Raw genomic sequence first — 24,495 nt, 5'->3', positions numbered from 1 at the left:
AAATCTACAAACAATAAATGCTGGAGAGGGTGTGGAGAAAAGGGAACCCTCTTGCACTGTTGGTGGGAATGTAAATTGATACAGCCACTATGGAGAACAGTATGGAGGTTCCTTAAAAAACTAAAAATAGAACTACCATTCGACCCAGCAATCCCACTACTGGGCCTATACCCTGAGATAACCATAATTCAAAAAGAGTCATGTACCACAATGTTCACTGCAGCTCTATTTACAATAGCCAGGACATGGAAGCAACCTAAGTGTCCATCCAGAGATGAACAGATAAAGAAGATGTGGCACATATATACAATGGAATATTACTCAGCCATAAAAAGAAACGAAATTGAATTACTTGTAGTGAGGTGGATGGATCTAGAGTCAGTCATACAGAGTGAAGGAAGTCAGAAAGAGAAAAACAAATACTGTATGCTAACACATACATATGGAATCTAAAAAGAAAAAAAAATGGTTCTGAAGAACCTAGGGGCAGGACAGGAATAAAGACGCAGACATAGAGAATGGACTTGAGGACATGGGGAGGGGGAAATGTAAGCTGGGATGAAGTGAGAGAGTGGCATGGAATATATACACTACGAAATGTGAAATAGATAGGTAGTGGGAAGCAGCCACATAGCACAGGGAGATCCACTGGGTGCTTTGTGAACACCTAGAGGGGTGGGATAGGGAGGGTGGGAGGGAGACGCAAGAGGGAGGGGATATGGGGATATATGTATACGTATAGCTGATTCACTTTGTTATACAGCAGAAACTAACACAACATTGTAAAGCAATTATACTCCAATAAAGATGTTAAAAAAAAAAAGAAAAACTAAAATAAATGAATTAAGTATTAACTAAAGATACTAGTTAAAAATAAAATTACAGAGAAACAAAGCAAAAACCCAAAAACACTTAGGAAAGAAGGAGGGGAAAAAAAATAACAAAGCCAACATAAAAACCAAAATCAATGAATTAGGAAGCAGAATAGGAGAATTAATAAATTAATCTAAGACTGTGTTGCTTTTAAAAAAACAAAATAATCAAACCTCTGCTATTCTAATTAAGAAACAAACAGAGAAAACAAAAGTATATAGTACTGAGAGTGAAAAGGGGAATGACACCACTGGTACAACAGGCATTTAAAATGTTCTAAGAATGTAATGTTTTTCACTGTAATGACATATTTTAGAGTCTGAATGAAACTGGTAATTTTCTAGGAAAATATACATTAACAAAATTGATACAAAACAGTGAAAACCTACACCGTATGATAATCAAATAAGAAAAAAAAAAGAGGTGAAATGAGCTGGGCTGAAATTTTTTTAAACTATTTATTTCCAAGTGTTCCAGAGTATTGAAAAGATGGGGATCTTTCCAATTTGTTTTATATAGCTAGCATAAGCCTGACACCAAAACGTGATGAACATAACTCAAAATAGATTATATATTTGGGAAAAAAATCTAATTATATATTTACTAAGTGAAAATAAATCAATATGAATTAGAACAGCCCAATTTTAAAATGAATAAAATTCATGAACAGTATACACATACAAATGGCCAATAAACATGTGCGGTTGATTTAGTAATCAAATTAAGGTGAGGTGCCTTTGTTACTCATCTGATTAGCAAAGAATAAGTAGATTAAAACATTGTTAATACGTAGTGTGCGTGAGGATATAGAAAAAAAAGAACTTAAATACCTTGTTGGTAAAAGTGTAAAACTTTTCTGGAGACCACTTTCATGATGTATATTTTCTAAAATATGTTTTTTGGGTTCTAATATATATGCCTGACTCGGCAATTCTGATATGTGAGAGTACATTATAACAGATAGAATATGAAAATTTAGAAATGATCAAATGTGTGGGCAAAGATGTATACACAAGGCTGTTCAATGTACCTTATTTATGACATTAAGAACTTCCAGTGCCTCTGGAGAAATTTATCACTAGGAAAAACATTAAATGGGGATCTGGTAAAATTATGCAGCCATTTAAAAAATGGTATAAATCTATATTTATTAATGTCCAAGATACAGTCAAAGAAAGAAACATAATAGTATGGATAATGAATAATATCATTTTCATAAATGGAAGGAGAAAGACATAGATAGATGACAGAGAGATGATAGACAGAGAACTAGCTAATATAGATATATCCACACCAACATCTAACAGTGGTCATTTTTTAATAATAGAATTATGGGGGCTTCCCTGGTGGCGTAAGTGGTTGGGAGTCTGACTGCCAATGCAGGGGATGCGGTTCGAGCCCTGGTCTGGGAAGATCCCACATGCCGCGGAACAACTAGGCCCGTGAGCCACAACTACTGAGCCTGCGCATCTGGAGCTTGTGGTCCGCAACCGTGATAGTGAGAGGCCCGCGCACCGCGATGAAGAGCGGCCCCCGCTTGCCGCAACTAGAGAAAGCCCTCGCACAGAAACGAAGACCCAACACAGCCAAAAATAAAATGGATAAATAAATAAATAACAAAAATAAGGAATTCCTTTAAAAAAAAATAATAGAATTACGAATTTTTTCTCTTTATAATTTCTTAATTATCTAATTTCTAACAGTTTAGTACAGTTCTTTTCATTATCTGTGTTAAAGAACCAATTCTCTTTGGTGTTGGTTTTGTCCCAATCTGTTGTGGAATGATACTTTATTAAACAGAGTAAAAATAAATTACTAGAAAAAAAATGAAGTAAAAATATGACATAAAAATACAAAAGCTAATTTTTATTATAATTCAACAAATATAATATTTCTCTATCAAACTGCTATGAAAGTTTCTAAATGCTTACTCTGTTTCTGTGCTTATCTCATCATGGATCAGTAGCTCAGGAAGTGACACTGTAGCACTGGTGTAGTGATTAAACACGCAGACTCTAGGGCCAGACATCTAGGTATGAATCCAAATTACTGTGTAGCCTGAGATGACTACATAACTCTCTAAACTTCAGTTTCCTCATCTGTAAAATGAGTAATGAGTGCTATGCACTGAATGCTTATCCCCCCCCCCCAAATTCATATGTAGAAACTTAATCGTATATGTGATGGTATTTGGAGGTGGGGCCTCTGGGAGGTGATTAGGTCTTGAAGGTGGAGCCCTCATGAAGAGAATTTGTTCCCTTATAAAAGAGACCCAACTGAGCTCTCTGGTCCTCTTTCTGCCATGGGAGGTTACCATGAGAAGTCGACAGTCTGCAACCTGAAAGAGCGCCCTCACCAGAAGTGGACCACACTGCACCCTGATCTTGGACTTCCATGTCTCCAGAACCATGAGAAGTAAATGTTTATTTTTTAAGCCACCCAGTCTATGGTATTTTGTTATAGCAACCTGAACTGACTAAGACAATGGGCATGAAAACAGTGATTATCAAATGAAGTAATAGATGGAGTGCTCTTAGAACACTGCTTGTAACATAATAAGCACTATTTAAATGTTTGCAATTATCATCATTATAAAAAGAAGTAGAGTTAATAGTAGAGTTAATATTGGGAAATAAAGCCAGTAATTTAGTAGACTATCTTGAGACACTCTCCCAGGATGCAGTGGTGAAATAAATCAGAAAACCTAATAGACATGAAGAACAGAGATGGAAATGCAACTTAATTACTTTCTTAAGAAAGAAAACATGGCAGTTGGGATGGGAACAAAAATCAAAGATGTAAGTGAAGAAAACTTTTCTAAGTTAAAAAAAAACACCAAAAAACAAAACCTGGGTATGGAAACACAAAGACCTTACCTCTTTCCAGGCAAAACAGATGAAAATAGAACACATCTGGATTCATGGCAGCAATAATTTTGAATTATTGAAAAATATATCACATGCTTGGGGAAAACAAAGAAATTTCAACACAGGAAGTTCTCTTAAATGATGTCTAGTTTAATCCAAAAAAGTATTTTTTTCCTCCTCTGCATGCTAAATATGAGAACATAAATGGAGAACTATGTATTTACAGAGAAACGGTTATGTCTCAAGAAACATACACTCAGCTACATTCCTTTACATGTATAAAGTCAGCAAAAATACATTCTCAGTAATGCCTGAGCTCAGAGAAGTTACCATCCACATAACCCCTCTTTGAAAAATTACTTGGAAGTGGGGCTCGCAAACTGAAAGATGTTTAAGAAAAAATAAATAATGAAGTCATAATACAAAAGGACCTGCCACCTTCTCCCTGTGAATATAACTAAGTACAACCCTCATCTCATGGCAAATGTCCTTAAATAAGAGACCACAATAATGAGAATCTGGAGAAACTGATGCATTCTTTCACAATGGCTGCCAAATAAAACTTCAGAGCAAACTTCATTATGAATTATTACCCTTCATTATAAAAATCGGTCTATAATTTGACAAGAAAAAACCCAAGAAAATTATTTCCCTCAGATATGTTTAATCTTCTCATCCCAAATCTCAGTTAAACGTGATAATAATTGTGCTAAAACAAAAGGAGGGGGATAAAATGAAAGACACTTAAACCTTAACATGATTATTTTTTAATTAAACTTTACTTTGAGATAACTGTAGATTCTTATGCGGTTGTAGGAAATAATGCAGAGAGATTCCATGTACTCTTTATGCAGTTTTCTCCCACTGGTAAGCTCTTGCAAGACTAGTACCATCACCAAAATATTAATATTCAGGCATTCCACCAATCTTAAAATTTCTCCAACTTTACTTGTACTCATGTGTGTGTGTGTGTGTGTGTGTGTGTGTATTTACTTCTGTGTATCTACCCACCAAAGTCAAAATACCTTACAGTTTACAGTTCTATCACTACAAGGATTCCTTCCTGTTGTCCTTTTATAACCACAACACCCATTCCATCCCTAACCCCACACAATCACTAATCTGTTCTCTATTTCTATAATTTTGTCATGTAATCATACAGTATATAACCTTTAGGGATGGGTTTTTTTTCACTCAGTATAATTCCCTAGAGATTCATTTAAGTTGTTGCACTATCACTCACTCATTCCTTCTTATAGATGAACAATACTTTACAGTATAGCTGTACCACCATTTGTTTAATCATTCACCATTGAAGGACATCTAGATTGCTTCCAATTTGGGGCTATTATGAATTAAATTGCTATAAACATTCACGTATGGATTTCTGTGTGAACATAAGTCTTCATTTCTCTGGGATAAGTGCCTAATGTGCACTTGTTGAGTTGTACAGTAGTTGCATGTTTAGTTTTTTAAGCACCTGCCATATTGTTTTCTCCACTGGCTGTACCATTTTACATTCCTATCAGCAATGTGTGAGTGATCCAACTCCTCACCATTCTCAGATTTTGGTGTTGTCACTATTTTTTATTTTAACCATTCTAATAGGTATGTGGTGATACCTCATTGTAGTTTTAATTTACATTTCTCTGATGACTAATGATGTCAAACAATAAACATGTCGAACATATTTTTATGAGCTTATTTGCCATCTGCATGTCCTCCTCAGTGAAAAATCTGTTCATGTCTTTGCCCACTTTCAAATTGGAGTCTTTTTCTTTTTCTTAACTGTTGAGTTTTGATTCCATTATGGTAGAGAATATACTCTGAATTTCAGTATTTTTCAATTTGTTGATGTTTACTTTATTGCCCATGATATACTCTATATCAGTGACTTTTCCATGGGTGCTTGAGAAAAATATGTATTCTGCTGTTGTTAGGTGGAGTGTTTTACATATATGTCAATTACCATTGGTTGATTGTGTTGCTCAGATCTTTATGATCTTTGCTGATTTTCTTTCTAGTATTTCTATCATTTGCTGAGAGTGGGATATTGAAATATCCAACTATAATTATAACATGAGTATATTTTAATACATTTTAGATTTTAATTGAAAACATAAAAAGGAGCAGATCATATGAAAAAGAAATGCAAAGGTTATATATAATACATAATTTATTATAAAAACATGAAGAGGGTGTTAGGAAATATGTAAAAAATTAATGGCAATTATACATGGTGATAGGGTTATGGGTAACTTACTCTCCATCTTTAGATTTTTTTATAATTTCCAAAGCAATATAAAAACCTTAAAAATTTCTGATTGGATGAATGATATATACTCTTATTTGTAGCTAATTGATAACTCAAATAATGCCACATTTTTCAAGATTTACTGTTCTCTCCTAGACCTTCAGGGATCACTTAAAATTATGTCCCAGGAATATGGTGGGCAAACACTCATCATACAATATTCTAATAAGGGAGAATCTATTAGCAATATCAATCTTATTAATGATGATACTAATTAAAGAAAAATGTGTGGCTGTATTTTTAAGAATGGGACCCATAATATAATATTTAATCTTGATTATTTCTGCTATTATTGGGCTTTATATTATTTTTATCTGTGTTTTTAAACAAAACTTGAAATTCCTTTTTGCCACAGTTTCTGAAAATAGGTTTGATATTTATTTCTTAAAAGAACTTTGAGATACCTTAGAAAAAGATTTTATAACTCTGAAGTATTGCCATCCTGTTTTCAGAAAACTATCAAATATATTTTGTAAAATATGTATTTTTTAATTAAAATTTGAGCTTGTGATTCTAATTTACTACTGAAATTTCATTTTAATCTACCTCCTCATGAAAACAACAACAATACACATAAGAGTCTTCACTGCATTTTCCCTTAAATATTATGCTTTTAACTTGTCCATGCTTCATTCAAAAATATTTTAGGCTTCTTTTCAAAACAAAAAACTAACACATAATTTTGTTTCCTAATTCAAAGTCTTCTCACTGATATACTATATCAGGTAGTTTAAAAGTTCTCGTTGCCTTATCTCCATGAGTTATTTCACCAAAAATGTAAAGTGTATAGCTTTAGACAAATATAATTTGAACTAAGTCACCCTTCCTACATTCAAACAAATACACCTCACATTAAAGTTCTTCATCTTCTACAGAATTAACTTCTCAGTCTCTACAAATGTCTGCATGAAAATTTTAAAATTCAGCAAAATATCTGGAATGTTCTTTATAATCCTGACACCAGTACTTTGTCTATATTTACTATAATTCTACCTTTAACTTCAACATATTTATAACAATTTGCAAAGCTTATTTCAAAGATGCCCCACTTTGGCAAACAAATAAAGCAACCTTTGATAAAATCAGAAAGTACTCTATCTTAGAATACTTGACTGATAAACCAAGATCACCACAAATATACATAAGCCTACCCAGCAGGCTGCCTGTTTTCCCATTTTAATGCGAACTGAAAAATTATCCCTGTCTCTCCTTGCTGTCTTATAGTTTGGCTTCATAAATAAAGTATACTCTTTAGTGTGTTAAGATTGATCATTTTATTCCTTTTCTGGCCTTGAATCTCACAGAAGTAGAGAATATTGCAGACATTAGATCAGGCATTTATTCTTCACTTTATCTCAATGTTCATAGACCACGTCTTTAATATTATTTAATCTAAAGGTCAGCTTCCTCTTACCACGTAGGATCTGAGTGTCCTTGTAGACGCTACTCCCTGAATGGCCCACACATTCATCCCATAAAAAGTGTGCCTGAGAAAGGAGACATGCCTGCTCCACCGCAACAGAGAGGGACACAGAGGAGGAAGGGGCAAAGGACACATACAATGTGGGGCTTGTTTGTTTCTCTTTTGTTTCTTTAAGATTTTATGTGAAAAATCCATGAGATGTGAGCATTTAAGACTTAAAAAAAAATGCTGATTTAATTTAGAGGATAAAATTAATCAAGAGGTTCTAGAATTTTAATATGATGATATGCTGGCAAATAAAACTACGTAATTTCTACTCATTTTGTTTTCTACTGATTTGGGCTTTATAAAGTGCTGTGTCATCCAAAAACCTTTTTATTTTTCCCCTGAAAAACTGTTGCTTTAGGTATCTCTGGGTCCTACAGGATCAGATTGGCCCCACAGGATCAGAGGAGAGGTGTGGTCTCAAGCCGTCATGTTCAAATTACAACACTTTCTCTTAAATGATATTTTAAGGTCTGTTTCCAACTATATTGACATTCGTGAGGTCAGACTCTCAGGAATAGTTACTAAATCAGTGTTAAATGCTTTGTCTCTTTTATTATCAGTTTTATCAGGTAATCTTTATAAAGCAACCAGACAACATTGACTGAGGTCAGTTACTTTGTATCTGCCACAAGAGTCTTTGCTTTTTTTCCCCCCAAATAATTAAGAACTGTACTCTGAGGGCCCTTATAAGAACATGAATAGAATTTGATTCTTTTCTAAAGGATAATTTGAGGGGAAAAACTTTTACATTTGATTGTGTGCATATAGTTGTTCAGGAAAAGGAATAATAGATTACATATCTAAAGAGCTCTTATAATTAGTAAGAAAAAGATTATGGAAATAGGCAAGGAATAGAAAACAGGAATTTACATGGAATTAAAAATAGCCAAAATTTATTTAAAAGACCTATCTAATGCAAATTAAAATGTAAGGGCAGTAAGTTTTGTCTGACAATTACTAGTAATTACTCAATAACTATATATTGACTGAAAGTATGTATTATAGTAACAAATTTCTCCCATCAAATTGGAAAAGACTTTTAAAAATGATATGAATTCTCAGACTTGACAGGATATCCAGGCAAAAGATAGTAGCACCAGGTAACTACCAATTCAAACTAGGGATGTTAAACATCTAGATTCTCCTTCAGCTCACAGTTGTTGGATAAATTAAGAAGAGAAATATATTTTCGAACAGAACATAGTCATTCTCAACCCATTTGCACTTTAAAAAATAATTGACAACAATGTTAATGTAAATGAGGTTGCAAGGCAACCTCAACTTACTCTATAAAAGAAAAATTAGGGGACTTTCCTGGTAGCATAGTGGTTAAGAATCCACTTGCCAATGCAGGGGACACAGGTTCGAGCCCTGGTCAGGTAAGATCCCACATGCCGCGGAGCAACCAAGCCCATGCGCAACAGCTACTGAGCCTGCGCTCTAGAGCCCGCGAGCCACAACAGCTGAGCTCGCGTGCTGCAACTACTGAAGCCTGCACACCTAGAGCCCGTGCTCTGCAACAAGAGAAGCCACCACAATGAGAAGCCCATGCGCCACAACTAGAGAAAGCCTGTGAGCAGCAACGAAGACCCAACGCAGCCAAAAAAATTTAAAAACAGAAAAATTAGTTTAAATAATATCATTTAAATAAAAAGGATTTAGAATACAAGAAATTTTACACTAAGGTATATATAAATAGATATTAACTCCAAATATTACTATCCCTGGTAAGAAAAGCATAGAGGATATAGAAAAGAGCAAAGAAGCAGATAATCTGAATAAGGTCACTAAACAGAGGTGGAGTTTCTCCTCCCCCATCAGCCTTGATTCTAAGACACAGTAGAAAACTCTGAGGGAAAAAAAAAAAAGTGCCGATCTATCCTTGTCATATTATTGACACTTCTTAATGTTTGGGCTTCTCCTCCCAAAATTAATTATTTTCCTCCTCTACAGTTTATCTGTGGTGCCCAGAAACCACTGACTTCCTGGAATTTTTATTAAGAATTCCACATTCCTGCCATGTTTTTCAGATACTGTGGCCTCCGCCAATAAATTCTAATAAATTTTCACTTCTTTTCTTTCAATAACATCCTAGAGAATATGATTCAGACGCAAATTAATCACTGATCATGTTAATGGCTCCTAGGAGTTTACTTCCGATACCCCTTATTATATTAAATCAACTTGATAGTGTGCTAGATCATTGCTGAGCTGGGTTTTCATAAAAGCACTGGTATTTAATATGATTTATACCTGGTTTTCTGCTAATATCTTTGCTTATTGTATGCTTTATTTTTAAAACAGACATTCTTAGCTAATGGCACCCCTTTAAAATATATCATACTTTAAAAATATTTCACAGGAAGCATTTTACAGTAAAATATGTTACTTATATTACAGTCACTTAATAGTGAACAGGAACAGTTTATTTAATTTACAATCAAAATGTTAATATTTGACTTGTAGTTTGGAAAAAGTACATGTACATATATATGTTTTGCTTGTTTAAAAGATCAATTATATGTCAAGATTATTAGAAAATTTAAAGCACTGTATTTTTTTAAAGCTTTGCAGCAAAGGGGCAGCTCTGGGAAAACCATTTGAAGCATCTGCTGAAGATGTAGCAAGTGTGGCAAGTTTCATTGAGACAAAGCTTGTTACATGCTATCTACGGATGAGGAAACCTGACCTTGCCCTGAATCATGCACACAGGTAAAATGAAGTGTTAATAGCTACAAATAAGTACTATCTGTGCAAGCAGCGGGTATTATGTGAGAGTTAACATATTAACATATGTTAATCATTATGTTATTATGATTAACTTAGATTCCATTTAAATTTAAAGACAAAACAAAAAACATTTCTTTACTACTCGATTTATGTTAAACTAAGCAATCATAGAGATCACAAAGGGCATCTCAAAACCTAATGGAAGAAAGAGAACCATAAATAATTATCCATAAAGCCAGACAAAATAAAAAGGCAGATAACTGTAGTAGCAAATTACAGCAGGAAGAAAGGAGGGAACGAATAAGGTTAAGTAAGGGATGAGAAGGATTTCCAAAATTGCCCAAAATACAGAGAATGGTAGAAGGAAATTCCAACTGTGAAACATGAGTAAAGACTCGAAAGCTTATCGCTTATTTGGAGATAGCATAGCTGATTCAAAGGATGCTATGCAGGGGTAAGTGTGACAGCTGTCCAAAGGTGTGAAACACTTTTTAATCTATGTCCTTAAAGATTTCTTTTATATATTTCTATCCCTCTTCAGAACTCTGTTTTAGCTTGTAGCTTCCTAGAATCCTCAGGGTTACCCAGCCCTATCTTTTTTTTCTATAAAAATGTCCTGTTTCCTAAAGGCCTTGCTCTTATCATGGGTAATATTCAGTTTAATCTACAGCAAAGATAAAGTGATTATGTTATGTCTTTCAAATAACTCTTTTCTTAGAATTATGACGCCTCTACCCCTCCCTGCCTGGCTTAGAGTGATTGACCTAAATATTTAGTCTTGTTCATTTTCTGATCTCACACATCCTGGACTTCTTTTGGATACAAATAATAAAACTAATATCAACATGAAAACATAATGCCTGCCCTGTTAATAACCACGAGGAAACACAATTATCAATTATATTAATACTCATTACGTGAGCAGGAGATCTGCCAACATGCTAAAAATCATTTACAACTCTACATCCACAACGATGTAAAAGTTCCGCCAAAGATTCTTCATGGCTCTAAGGAGACCTCAAGCTTGTAGGCTTAAGCTTGACATCAAGGACAACAAAACCACTTTGAAATTCATAAGATAACCTGCTTGAAAGAAATTTTCTTGCTTTAAGTAAACTGCAGAACCTAAACATAGATTCTCTTTGACACCAAAGAAAATTAGACTCTATAGTTTCTGGAAACACCTTATGCAACCATCATTTTCAAACCCAATATCAGGACATATGGTTATGTCAAAGAATTTCATTCCATTTCCATTTGAAAGGAAAAAGCCACTTGGGTGACTTGTGAGCTCCATGGAAAAAAATATTTAAAATTGGAAATAGCCCAGAAAATCTATAGGCATACATAAACAATACTAAATTGAGATGCACTTGAAAGTAATTATTTATCACCTTCTCCACGGTTTTCACTACACATAAGAAGTGCCACCAAAATGGCCTGCATATTAAGGAAAATATCTCCTGGATATTAGAATGGTTTGATGGATTTTCAAATCATTTTTAATAATAAAAGAATTCTAAATGGTATGGTCATGTCAATATTTAATTCAGTGTTATAAAAATAAGTAATGAACATTAATCAAAATTGTTCTGTAAGAAACAAGGATGCAAGGATTAGTTTCAATAGATTCACTATTTAGGCTTAGAAACTTTTATTTTAAAACTAAGCATGCTCTTTCAAGACCTTGAAAATTACTGAAGGGAGGATGTATAATGATGAATAGTAAACTAATCTTCCCCATTATGCTAGGATTAACTTTTATATCCTTTTTATTGTATTGTAAAATAACTTTTGCTTCTTCTTCTAAGTTGAACATTAAGAAATGGAAATCAATAGAGGTTAAACAGTCAATTCATACAATTAACAATGCACCAACTGAAATAAATCATTTTGCTACCCAGCAAAATGTCATATTGTAGAACTGCAGAAGACAGTGCATATGATTCTAATATTTAAATGTTTTTAAAGATCTCAGATTTTAAAGTAAAGCCTGAAACATAAATATATTTCTCAAAATAAATAAATTAATCAGGATACTCAGTCTATAAATAGCCTACAACCATTAGTTATACACTGAATGCAGAATCTTGCTTTTGTATTATTACCACATTGTGATGGTTGATACTAATCATGGATCAAAATTAAAATATTCCCTTTTTGCATTTATTTGCATTTGCTGAAGCATCCTTTCTTTAATTTTATGTAAATGTGAGGTCTACTGCATATCTTTAGGGGATTTGTTAACACAAAAATTAGCTTGAAAACCATCACATAGTTTTGCTTCTGATAAAAAGTAACTGCATATTGTTCTGTCATGTAGAAGACTACAAGAACCATAACTTTATGGTTTTAGGTTCAATAAAGATACATTTTGAAATTAATTAGGCAAGTGTTGACATCTATAATATGATAATAAGTAATACAAAGGCTTTAGAAACAACTGTCAACAAGTTTTTCTTTCTTTAAATAACATATCCAAAGTGGCAAATATGGATATCATTTTTTTTTTTTTTACTTCAACCAAAAGTGATGCCTAGACTCATCAGTCAAGCATATCAACTCTGTGCTCACTTCATCAAACTAGTATCATTGTTTATCAGTGGTGTCTTGAACATTCCTAAGACTGATTTCTAATTACTGCTATCTTATTAAGAATAGAAATCCTGCTATAACTCTTTTCCTATCATATAATTATATGTTTATATGTATAATTGTAAAGATTCTAATGATGCATATCAACTTTTTTGCATATTTCCCACCTTTATATTGCTGTTGTTTGCTTGTTTTTGCTGCAGAATTTTGATGCCACAAGGTGGCAGGCAAGATGAAGTCTAAAATAGCAAATATGTGGAAATGAGCCTCTTTTCAAAATTGTAATGGTGTCATCTACATTCATTCATTCATTCAGCAAATATTTATTGAATGCTCACCAAGAGCTTCTGCTAGGCAGTGGGGGTGGCAGTTGTAAACAGGAAATATGTGGTGTTTATGCACATTAGAAGAGGTAGCAAAGTTTAAAAAACAAACAAATACTAATAAATATGAGAAAAAAGAGAGTGTGATAAATGCAATGAAGGTAATGACATAATTTCAGGTTGCAGAGGCAGCATTGTATATTAAATCAGAGCATAGAGTCTGAATCTGACTGCTCAGGTTTTAATTCTGACTCCCCCACTCACCAGTTAGCCTGAGTTTAATTCTCTATAAAATTAGGTTATAATAGTATTACCTACTTCACAAATACGATATCACAAGGTTTTGTGAAAATTAAACATAAACCCATGGATTCTTTATTCCAGCCATGATAGAGTTACTGGTACTGGGCCTGCCTTCCTGCTATAAGTAAGTATAAAACTGGACAAAATATATGAGACGACTCTGTTTAGGCACTGGAAAATGGTCATAGCAGGACTTTGATCCTTGAGAGAAGGACAGTATACATGGTGAGCCCCACAATTTTCTTAGCTTTTTGCTGGGGTTGTTTTCCTGCCCTTACTTGGGGAGTTGGCAATCACGTTAAACGTTAAACTGAAATCTCAATGGGCTGAGGAGGCAGAGATTAGAATACCAGGCTGCCAAAAAAGCTGTAATTTACAGGGCAGGTGACCAAAGGAGAAATAGCTATGTGAGGGGGTTGGGGTTAGAAGACTGCATGAGGATTTGCTGCAGGTTCTTGGCCAATATAAGAAGTGGGACGTCATGTAGCAGAGACTGCCTGCTATGGGACTAAGTGCTAAGTGAAAATACCAGAGGACCTGCAGTGATGGGAGATCCTGAAGTACCAGTGTGAAGAGACCTCACTGAGTACCTAAGGCATTCAGCTCAAACCCCAGAAAGACCATGCTTTAAGAGTTAGTACCATGACCTTCAAAATGGACCACTCCTTAGGATTAAACTCAAAGGCAAAACAGACCTGCCTTAATAGAGACTAAAACCATGCATGACCTGAACAAGAGTATTTTCCATTTAATTGCCTGATAGGAAAAATATTCAACAGCTTTGCAGGGATGATGTCATAATCTCAATTCCTTACAAAGCTTCATCCAAAATGTCCAGCATAAAACTAAAAATTTCTGTACATTCAAAGAAATAGGGAGATGAGACTCATATTTAAGAAAATAAACAGTCCATACAATCATACCCCAAGATGGCTCAGATGTTAGAATTGGTAGAAAAAGATTTTAAAGAAGCTACAAAAAATAGATCCAAGGATCCTGAGGCAAAGATGATCATAATAAGTGAAGAGATGAGAATCTCAACAGAAAAATAGAAACTATAGAAAAAAACCAAATGGAGATTTTAGCATGCATTAATGAAATATCTAAAATAAAAATATACTGATTGACCTTGACATCAGATTGAAGACTTAGTACTAAAGAAAGGATTAGTGAACATGAAGACAAATCAGTAGAAATTACCCCATATGAACACAGAGGAAAAAAAGATATTTTAAAAAATTAACCAATGCTTCAGTGACCTATTCTCAGAGACAGTAACAGGCAATCTAGCATACATGTAACTGTCCCAAAGGGAAAAGAAAGAGAGAAAAGGGCATAAAGGTAATTACTAGAAATTTTCCATATTTGATTTTAAAAAAAGTAAAATCTAGTTAGCCCCAACTAAAATAAATACAAAGAGAACCACATCTAGAAACAGCATAAGCAAACTTTTGAAAACTCAAGACAGAGAGAAAATATTAAAGGCAGATAAAAGAAAACAACATGTAACACACAGGGACAATGATACAAATAACAGGTGACTTTTAATCAGAAATAATGGAGATCAAAGTACAATGGAAAAAGAAGTTTAAAGTGCTGAAAGAAAAATGATGTCAAACAAGAATTCAACAACAACAACAAAAATTCTTCAAAATGAGAGTGAGATAAATACATTTTTAAATAACTAAAGTTAAAAATTAATCTTGAGCAGATCTGCACTTTGAGAAATGATAAATAAGATATTTCAAGCTGAAGTAAATGACAGTAGAGTAAAATTTGCATCTACAAAAAGGAATGAAGAGCATCAGAAATGGTAAATAAGTGAGTAAACATAAAACACTATATTTCTTCTCAAAATTTATTTAAGAATGAATGACTAAATATTATGACACAGTATGAGTGTGTTTCGTGTTTGGTAATTGCAATCATTGTTGCTTTTGTTGTGGTCATCCATTTACAATGCTTGGTGTCAGTCTATTTATCTCTTGTAAAAATAAAATACAGTGTGTGTGTGTGTGTGTGTGTGTGTGTGTGTGTAAAAATAAATAAATAAATAAAAAATAAAATGCAAAGAAAAAGAAAAAAAGAATGAATGACTAAGGAAAAAATAGTGTTCTATCATATTATCTAAGGTAAAAATAATAAATAATAAGATTATATATTTTGATGTGCAATATTTGACTACAATATCACAAAAACCTGTGGGAGGAGGCACAACTGGAATTTTACTACTAAAGTTTTTACACGAGGTAGTACAATATTAACTCTAAGTAGCCTGTGTTAAATTAAAAATGCATGTTATAATCGCTAGAGTAATCATTAAAAATATTATGAGTATAGCTAGAAAGCCAATTATGGACTTAAAATTATATATACTAAAGAATATTTAATTAACTGAAGTCAAGAAAGGAGGAAGAGAAGAACAAATAATGGATGGGACACTGGAATATAATAGCAAGACAACAGGTTTGAACAAAATCATTAATAATTACATTAAACATACTACACTAATTGACTAAACAATCCAATTATAAGGCAGATATCGTCAGTCTGGATTAAATCACAAGATTCAACTATGTTCTATCTACAAAAAGACATAGTTTGAAAGCAAAAGGAAGGAAAATGACATACCATACAGTAAACATAAAAATCTGTTTTTCTGTCAGGCTTGGCTATATTACTATCAGACAAAGTAGGTCTCAAGAAAAGGAGTATTGCTTTTCGCCGAATGCCGCCAATATGGTGTTCAGGCACTTCGTGAAGGTTGGCCGGGTGGCCTACGTCTCCTTTGGGCCTCATGCCAGGAGGCTGGTCGCGATTGTAGATGTTACTGATCAGAACAGGGCTTTGGTGGATGGACCTTGCACTCAAGTAAGGAGACAGGCTATGCCTTTCAAATGCAAGCAGCTCACTGACTTCATCCTCAAGTTCCCACACAGTGCCCGGCAGAAGTATGTCCGAGAAGCCTGGGAGAAGGCAGATATCAATGCAAAGTGGGCAGCCACAAGGTGGGCCAAGAAGATTGAAGCCAGAGAAAAGAAAGCCAAGATGACAGATTTTGATCGTTATAAAGTCATGAAGGCAAGGAAAATGAGGAACAAGGAAAATGAGGAACAATCAAGCTTGAAGTTAAGAAACTTCAAAAAGCAGCTCTCCTGAAGGCTTCTCCCAAGAAAGCACTTGCTGCTAAGGGGGCAGCTACGGCAGCTGCTGCGAAGGTTCCAGCAAAAAAGATGACCGCTACAGGTAAGAAGGCTCCAGCCCAGAAGGTTCCTGCCCAGAAAGCTGCAGGCCAGAAGGCAGCACCTCCTCCAAAGCCTCAGAAGGGTCAGAAAGTTCCAGCCCAGAAAGCACCTGCTCAAAAGGCATCTGGCAAGAAAGCATGAGAGCATAAGAGGCTGTTATAAACAGAATAAAGGTTCTTTTTGACATGCTGGCAAAAAAAAAAAAAGAAAAGGAGTATTACCAAGGATAAAAATAAGGCTTAACAAAATTTTGAAAATTTGAAATCTGACAGAGCTTGTTCTCTGACTATAATGCAATTAAATTAGAAATCATTAAGATATCTAGAAAAACCCCTCCAAATACTTGGAAATTAAAAAATACACATCTAAATAACCCATCAGTCAAAATATAAAAAAATAAAATAACAAAGGCATGGATTTGAATTTCTGCTTCATCACTTACTAGCTTTGACTTTCACAAGTAACTTAACTTCACTTTGCCTCAGTTTTCTCATCTTTAAATCTAAGTAAACTGGTTAAAATCACTCCTAAATCTTAAAATATATCAGATTTGTATTTTGTTTCAATCCCACCACCAATAACGAATGCAGATTATTTTCAATGGTAATAACAGCAATAAACTCTATATATGCATAGAGGACACTATTATTTTTAAAATACTCTTTAGATGTGAAAAGATGTTCAACATCCCTACTTATTGGAGAAATGCAAATCAAAACTACAGTGAGATACCAATTACACCAGTCACACTGGCCATCATTAAAAAGTCTACAAATAACAAATGCTGGAGAGGGTGCGGAGAAAAGGGATCCCTCCTACATTCCCATTAGTGGGAATGGGAATGTGCTGCAGCCACTATGGAAAACAATATGGAGGTTCCTCAGAAAACTAAAAATAGAATCACCATATGATGCAACAATCCCACTCCTAGGCATATATCTGGACAAAACTATAATTCAAAAAGATACATGAACCCCTATGTTCATAGCAGCATTATTCACAATAGCCAAGACATGGAAACAACCTAAATGTCCATCAAGAGACGAATGAATAAAGAAGATGTGGTACATATATGCAATGGAATCCTACTCAGCCATAAAAAAAAGAACAAAATAATGCCATTTGCAGCAACATGGATGCAACTAGAGATTATCATACTAAGTGAAGTAAGTCAGAAAGAGAAGGACAAATACCATATGATATCACTTATATGTGGAATCTAAAATATGGCACAAATGAACTTATCTACAAAACAGAAACAGACTCACAGACATAGAGAACAGACTTGTGGTTGCCAAGGGGAAGGCGGGGTGGGGGAAGGATCAAGTGGGAGTTTGGGGTTAGTAGATACAAACTATTACATATAGAATGGATAAAAAACAAGGTCTTACTGTATAGCACAGGGAACTATATCCAATAGCCTGGGATAAACCATAACGGAAAAGAATATAAAAAAAGAGTGTATATATGTGTATAACTGAGTCACTTTGCTATACAGCAGAAATTAACACAACATTGTAAATCAACTATACTTCAATAAAAAAATAAGATAAAATACCCTTTTTGAACCCAAGATATACTCAATAAAGTAGACAATTTGGAAACTTCTATGAAAATACAACTTTGGGGGGCATCATTATTTATAACTTTGAGGATAATTAAAATGCTCAGAGGTGATATGAGCTTAAAGCATTACAGAGATTCATGAGTTTTAGAATAAACTGGTTCATAATAGAAGTAACAGAAATTTTGAAAATTTCTTGCAGATCTCATGAAATGAGATATTTTAAATACAACATGCTCCTCTTTACCATAACTGAATGTTCAAAATTTGGCCAGGAGTGACATCAGAGATATGGCAGAACAGGAGGTTCCCAGCTTGTATCATCCCCTGGCAACAATAACTTGGCAGCCATTCACAGACAAAAAGTGTCTTTGTGGGAGCTTTGGAATCCAGGTAGGACACTGTGAAACCTCAGGGGGGCCCACGACCAAGGAAGTCTGTTTTTAATAAAGCAGGCCCAAACAAGGGGGATGGCACCCCTATAGTGTCCCTAGCAAGACTCAGAAACAGTTCTGACCCTGTGGATTTGGCTATAGCCCCATTTGACCTTGGTCCTGCCACCAGCACAAGATGCCAAGGAACCTAGGAGAAGTCATGCCTGTCTATGCCTCAGTAATAAACCCACAGCTATGGACACTGAAGTAACTCATGATCTGACTCCATCCCCTTTCAGCCACCATCCATAAGCAGTCCTACCAGCCCAGGGACCTGGCTGGAGACATACTTATTTGCATCCCCAGAGATCCTGAAATGTCCCTGGGACACAGCTCTAGCCCCTCCCCACTGCAGTCAGGGAACAGTTCTACCCACCTAGGGATCTGGTGGGAGACATGACCATCCATGCTGTCAGAGCTATGACTTCAGATCTCATTTCCAGTTGTGTACCCTGAAGCAATCTTGGGCCTCAGTTCCAGCTCCTATCAGCCATAGTCCAGAGCCAGCCGGTCTGTCCAGGGACCCACCCAGTGGCCCAGTAGAAGCCCTTCCAAGGACTCAAAGAGAGGCATATCTTTCCACATACCTGATAACAGGACCACTGTCTGCAGACCCTGAAGTGGAACCTTGTACCAGCACCAGCCCTACTAATCAAGGTTCTAGAGGCAGTTCTGTCCATCCAGGGACAAAGTAGGATCCACACCAGCCCAAGTCCCTGGTAACAGGCTCACCAAACACAGAGCCCACTGTGAACACAGCAACAGCCAAGTAATCTAGCTCTAATCCATCTCAGCTGTAATTCTGCAGGTAATCCCATCAGCCTGGGAAACCAATAGAAGCCAACATTGGAGCACCTAAATATTTAAGGCAAATATTAACAGACTGAAGGAATAAATAGACAGCAATACAATAATAGTAGGGAACTTCAATACCCCACTCTCAATAATGGATACATTATCCAGACAGAAAATCAATAAGGAAAAAACATACTTGAATAACACTATAGACTAAATTGATATAATTGACATATACAGAACATTCCATCGAACAGCACAAGAATACACATTTTTTCCAACCACACACAGAACATTCTCCAGGATAGATCTTATGTTGGCCCACAAAGCAAGTATTAACAAATTAATGAAGATTGAAATCATATCAAGTATCCCTTTCCAACCACAGTGATATAAAACTAGGAATAATAATAGGAGGAATATTGAAAAATTCAGAAATACATGTAAATTAAACAACATACTCTGGAAAATCCAATAAAAAAGAAATCAGAAAATATCTTGAGACAAACAAAAATGAAAACAACATACCAAAAACTTATGTAATGCAGCAAAAGCAGTTCTAAGAGGGAAATTTATAGCAGTAAACAACTACATTAAGAAAAAAGGAAGATGTCAAATAAGCAACCTAACTTTACACCTCAAGGAACTTGAAAAAGAAGAACAAAGTAGGCCCAAATTTAGCAGAAGGAAGGAAAGAATAAAGATTAGAGCAAAACAAATGAAAAAGAGACTAGAAAAACAATGTAAAAAATCAACAAAACTAGAAGATGTTTTGAAAAGATAAATAAAATTGACAAAATTTTAGCTAGACTAACCAAAAAAAGAGAGAGAGGACTCAAAATTATAAATGAATGAGAAGACATTACAGCTTATATCACAGAAATACAAAGGATCATAAGAGACTACTATGAAATATTATACACCAACAAATTGGATAGCCTAGAAGACATGGACAAATTCCTAGAAACATACAACCTGCCATGAAAAACATCATGAAGAAATAGAAAATCTGAACAGACTAATAATAAGTATGCATTTTGAAGCAGCAATCAAAAGCCTCCCAACAAAGAAAAGACTAGGACCAGATGGCTTCACTAGTGAATTATACCAAACATTTAAATAATTAACACCAGTCCTTCTCAAACTCTTTCAAAAGTAGAAGAGGAGGAAATACTTCCAAACTAATTTTACAAGGCCAGCATTACTCTAATACCAAAGACAAATAAGGACACTACAAGAAAGGAAAATTACAGGTCAATATCCTTAATGAACATAGATGCAAAAGCCATGAACAAAATACTAGCAAAGCAAATTCAACAGCACATTGAAAGGATCACACATCATAATCAAGTGAGATTTATTCTTGGGATGCAAGGTTCCCAGGACATACACAAATTAACAAACATGATATATCACCTTAAGAAAATAAAAGATAAAAATTATATGATCATCTGAATAGATGCAGGAAAAAAGCATTTGACAAAATTTAACATTCTTTCATGATTAAAAACTCTCAACAAATTAGGTATAAAAGGAATGTACCTCAACATAATAAAGACAACATATGACCATCATACTCAACAGTAAAAAGCTGAAAGTTCTTCCTCTAAGATCAGGAATAAGATAAGGATTCTGACTCTTGCCATTTTTAATTCAACATAGTACTGGAAGTCCTATACAGAGCAATTAGGCAAGAAAAATAAATAAAAGCCATGTAAATAAGAAAGGATGAAGCAAAACTGTCTCTATTTGCAGATGATATGATCTTATAAATAGAAAGCCTTAAAGCCTCCGCAAAGAAACTGTTAGAACTAATAAATGAATTCAGCAAAGTTGCAGGATACAAAATTAATATACAAAAATTATTTGCATTTCTATACACAACAGTGACTATCCAAAAAAGAAATTAAGAAAACAATCTTATTTACAGTAGCATCAAAAATAATAAAATAATACTTAGGAATAAATTTAACTAAGGAGATGAAATACCGGTACACTGAAAACTGTAAGACATTGATGAAAGATGGAAGAAGACACAAATAAATAGAAAGGTATCCTGTATTCATGGATTGGAAGAATAAATATTGTTAAAATTCCATACTACCCAAAGAAATCTATAGATTTAGTGTAGATTTATACACTAAATATAAAAAAGTTCAATGGCATTTTTCAAAGAAGTAGAAAAAAATCAGTCAAAATTCATGTGGAACCACAAAAAAACTGAATAGCCAAAGCAATCTTGAGAAAGAAGAACAGAGCTGAAGGCATCAACTTCCTGACTTCAAACTATATTACAAAGCTATCAAACCAGAATGGTACTGGAAAAGAATAAAGAGCCCAGAAGAAAATCCACATGTATATGGTCAATGAGTCTAAGACAAGGATGTCAAGAATACAAAATGGGAAAAGGATAGTCTCTTTAATAAATGACATTGAAAAAACTGGATATCCACATGCAAAAGAATGAAATTAGACCCTTACATTACACCATATACAAAAATCAACTCAAAATGGATTAAAGACTTAAATTAAGAGCTGAAACTATAAAACTCCTAGAAGAAATCATAGGGGAAAATCTCTTTGACATTGGTCTTGGCAGTGATGTTTTGGATATGACACAAAAGCACAAGCAACAAAAGCAAAAATAAACGAGTGGGGCTATGTCAAACTAAAAACTTATGCACAGCAAAGGAAATAACAAAATGAAAAGGCAACCTATGAAATAAAAGAAAATATTTGCAAACCATATATTAGGGGTTGCAAACCATGGCAAGGGGTTAGATATCCAAAATATAGAGGGAAGAGATATGGGGATATATGTATATGTATAGCTGATTCACTTTGTTATAAAGCAGAAACTAACACACCATTGTAAAGCAATTATACTCCAAAAAAGATGGTAAAAAATTAAAATATATATATATGGAACTCTTACAACTCAATAGCAAAAAAAAACCCCTGATTTTAAAAATGGGCAAAAGATTGGAACAGACATTTTTCCAAAGAAGACATCAAAATGGCCAACAGATATATGAGCATCACTAATCATCAGGGAAATGCATATCAAAACAATGAACTACCACCTCAGACCTGTTAGAACGGCTATTATCAAAAAGGCAAGATAACAAGTATTAGCAACGATGTGGAAAAAGGGAACCCTTGTGCACTGTTGATGGGAATGTAAACTATTATAGCCAAAATGGAAAACAATATGGAGGTTCCTCGAAAAATGTTAAAGGAACTACAATATGATCCAGCAATCCCACTGCTGGATATACAGCCAAAGAAACAAAGTCAGTATCTTGAAAAAACATCTGCACTCCCGTGTTCACTACAACATTATTCACAATACCCAAGATGTAAAACAATCTAAGTGTCTGTTGACAGATGAATGGATAAAGAAAATGTGAAACAGATACATACACACACACAATATTATTCAGCCATAAAAAAGTAGGGAATCCTGCAATTTGTGACAATATGAATGAACCCGGAGGACATTAAACTAAGTAAAATAAGCCAGACACAGAAAGACAAACACTGTATGATCTCACTTATATGTGGAATCTAAAAAGTCTAACTCAGAGAACCAGAGAGTAAACTATTTGTTGCTAGGGCCTGAAGGTGGGGAAAATGTGGAGATATTTGTCAAAGGGCATAAACTTTCAGCATGGTGACTATAGTTAATAATACTGTATTGTATACTTGAAATTTGATAAGAAAGATGCTGAGAGTTCTCACCACACTGGGAAAAAAAAAAAAAAAAAGGTAACTATGTGAGATGTGAGGTGATAGGTGTGTTAAGTGATTGTAGTAGTCATTTTACAATGTATACATGTAACAAACTTACATTTTACACCTTAAATACATACAGTTTTTGGCAAGTATGCCTCAATAAAACTTAGGGGAAAATTAAAATTAAAATAGCTAAGCTAAAAAAAAAAAAAGTGGCCATTAAATTCAACAAGTCAATAGCATTCGATGAAACAAAATTCTCACAATCTGAGGTGAACTTAAAACCACAATAGTAATAGTAAAACAAAAGAGGACATTGCTGGAGCCAGTTTCTTGATATGAAAAAATGTTTAGGTTACTAAGTATCAGTGTTGATACTGCTTATAGGGGGATAATAATAGGAAACACAAAAGAAAAAGATGTGATCTTACCTGAAGTATACATAACCCTGGGTACCTTACAGTGCTTTGCTTTGAGAAAACATATGGGTGACTATTTTGATGACACTGCCATTCATAAAAAACATTACATTACCCATGCTGTTTTTCTAAACTCTTAAGGAAAGGGCTTCAGTTTAAATATCCCTGCTCTTCCTAGTCCTATCCTCTGTGATCCCTAAATTACAGGTTGTTACTTTCAGTTGAATGAAATAAGCATAGTCTGTATGTGTTTGTGTGCCTGTGTATGCTTGTATGTTTGCATGAGCTTGCAAGTGTGGAGAAAACAAGGGGAAATCATGGCATGCCATTTTAAGGATATCTGGTTGGACTTTCAGCAAGTAGGCACTTTGCCTCTTTGAGAAGTTAGGCATATTAAAATACTGTATGAATCATTAGTACATTTATATCTCTTTCTATTTTACCCCCATAAAAATATATTTACCTATAAAAAAGATGCTCTCACTGAAGATTGTATTAAACACTCCAAGTTTTCCTTTGAACCCTAAAAAGGAATATAAAGCATGCCAATTTCTATGGAAGGGCAAAGATTGTGTTCACTGTACCATACTGCAGGGAACAGGTACAATACCTCTCTGCAGTGCAAAGCTGACCACGTTAAACAACTGTTCTCAAGCAGGAACAAGAACAAGCATTTATTGAACACCTGCCAGGTACCAGGTGTGAATTAGGCATTTCATATGCCATCTCAGTTAATCCTTCCAAATAACTTCCTGAGAAAGTTTCCTTACTACCATTTACAGATGAAGGAACTACATCCCAGCAAATCTATGATATCACAGTAATTT

General features: G+C 34.5%; 1 protein-coding gene and 1 pseudogene across 1 annotated transcript in view; both read left to right on the top strand.

The window, feature by feature from the left end:
- The window catches only part of SPATA16 (spermatogenesis associated 16), a 225,806-nt gene that overhangs the window by 43,702 nt on the left and 157,609 nt on the right, over positions 1–24,495 (top strand). The window contains exon 2 of the mRNA XM_059922009.1: positions 10,092–10,237. Coding sequence (XP_059777992.1) covers positions 10,092–10,237 — 146 coding nt within the window. The remainder of the gene's footprint in view (positions 1–10,091; positions 10,238–24,495) is intronic.
- LOC132365306 (large ribosomal subunit protein eL14-like) lies at positions 16,208–16,877 on the top strand (annotated as a pseudogene).

Source organism: Balaenoptera ricei, chromosome 4 (genome assembly GCF_028023285.1).
Source record: "Balaenoptera ricei isolate mBalRic1 chromosome 4, mBalRic1.hap2, whole genome shotgun sequence".
NCBI classification, from domain to species: Eukaryota; Metazoa; Chordata; class Mammalia; order Artiodactyla; family Balaenopteridae; genus Balaenoptera; species Balaenoptera ricei.
Note: the sequence above shows the minus strand (reverse complement) of the source record. Positions and strands in the feature narration are given on the sequence as shown.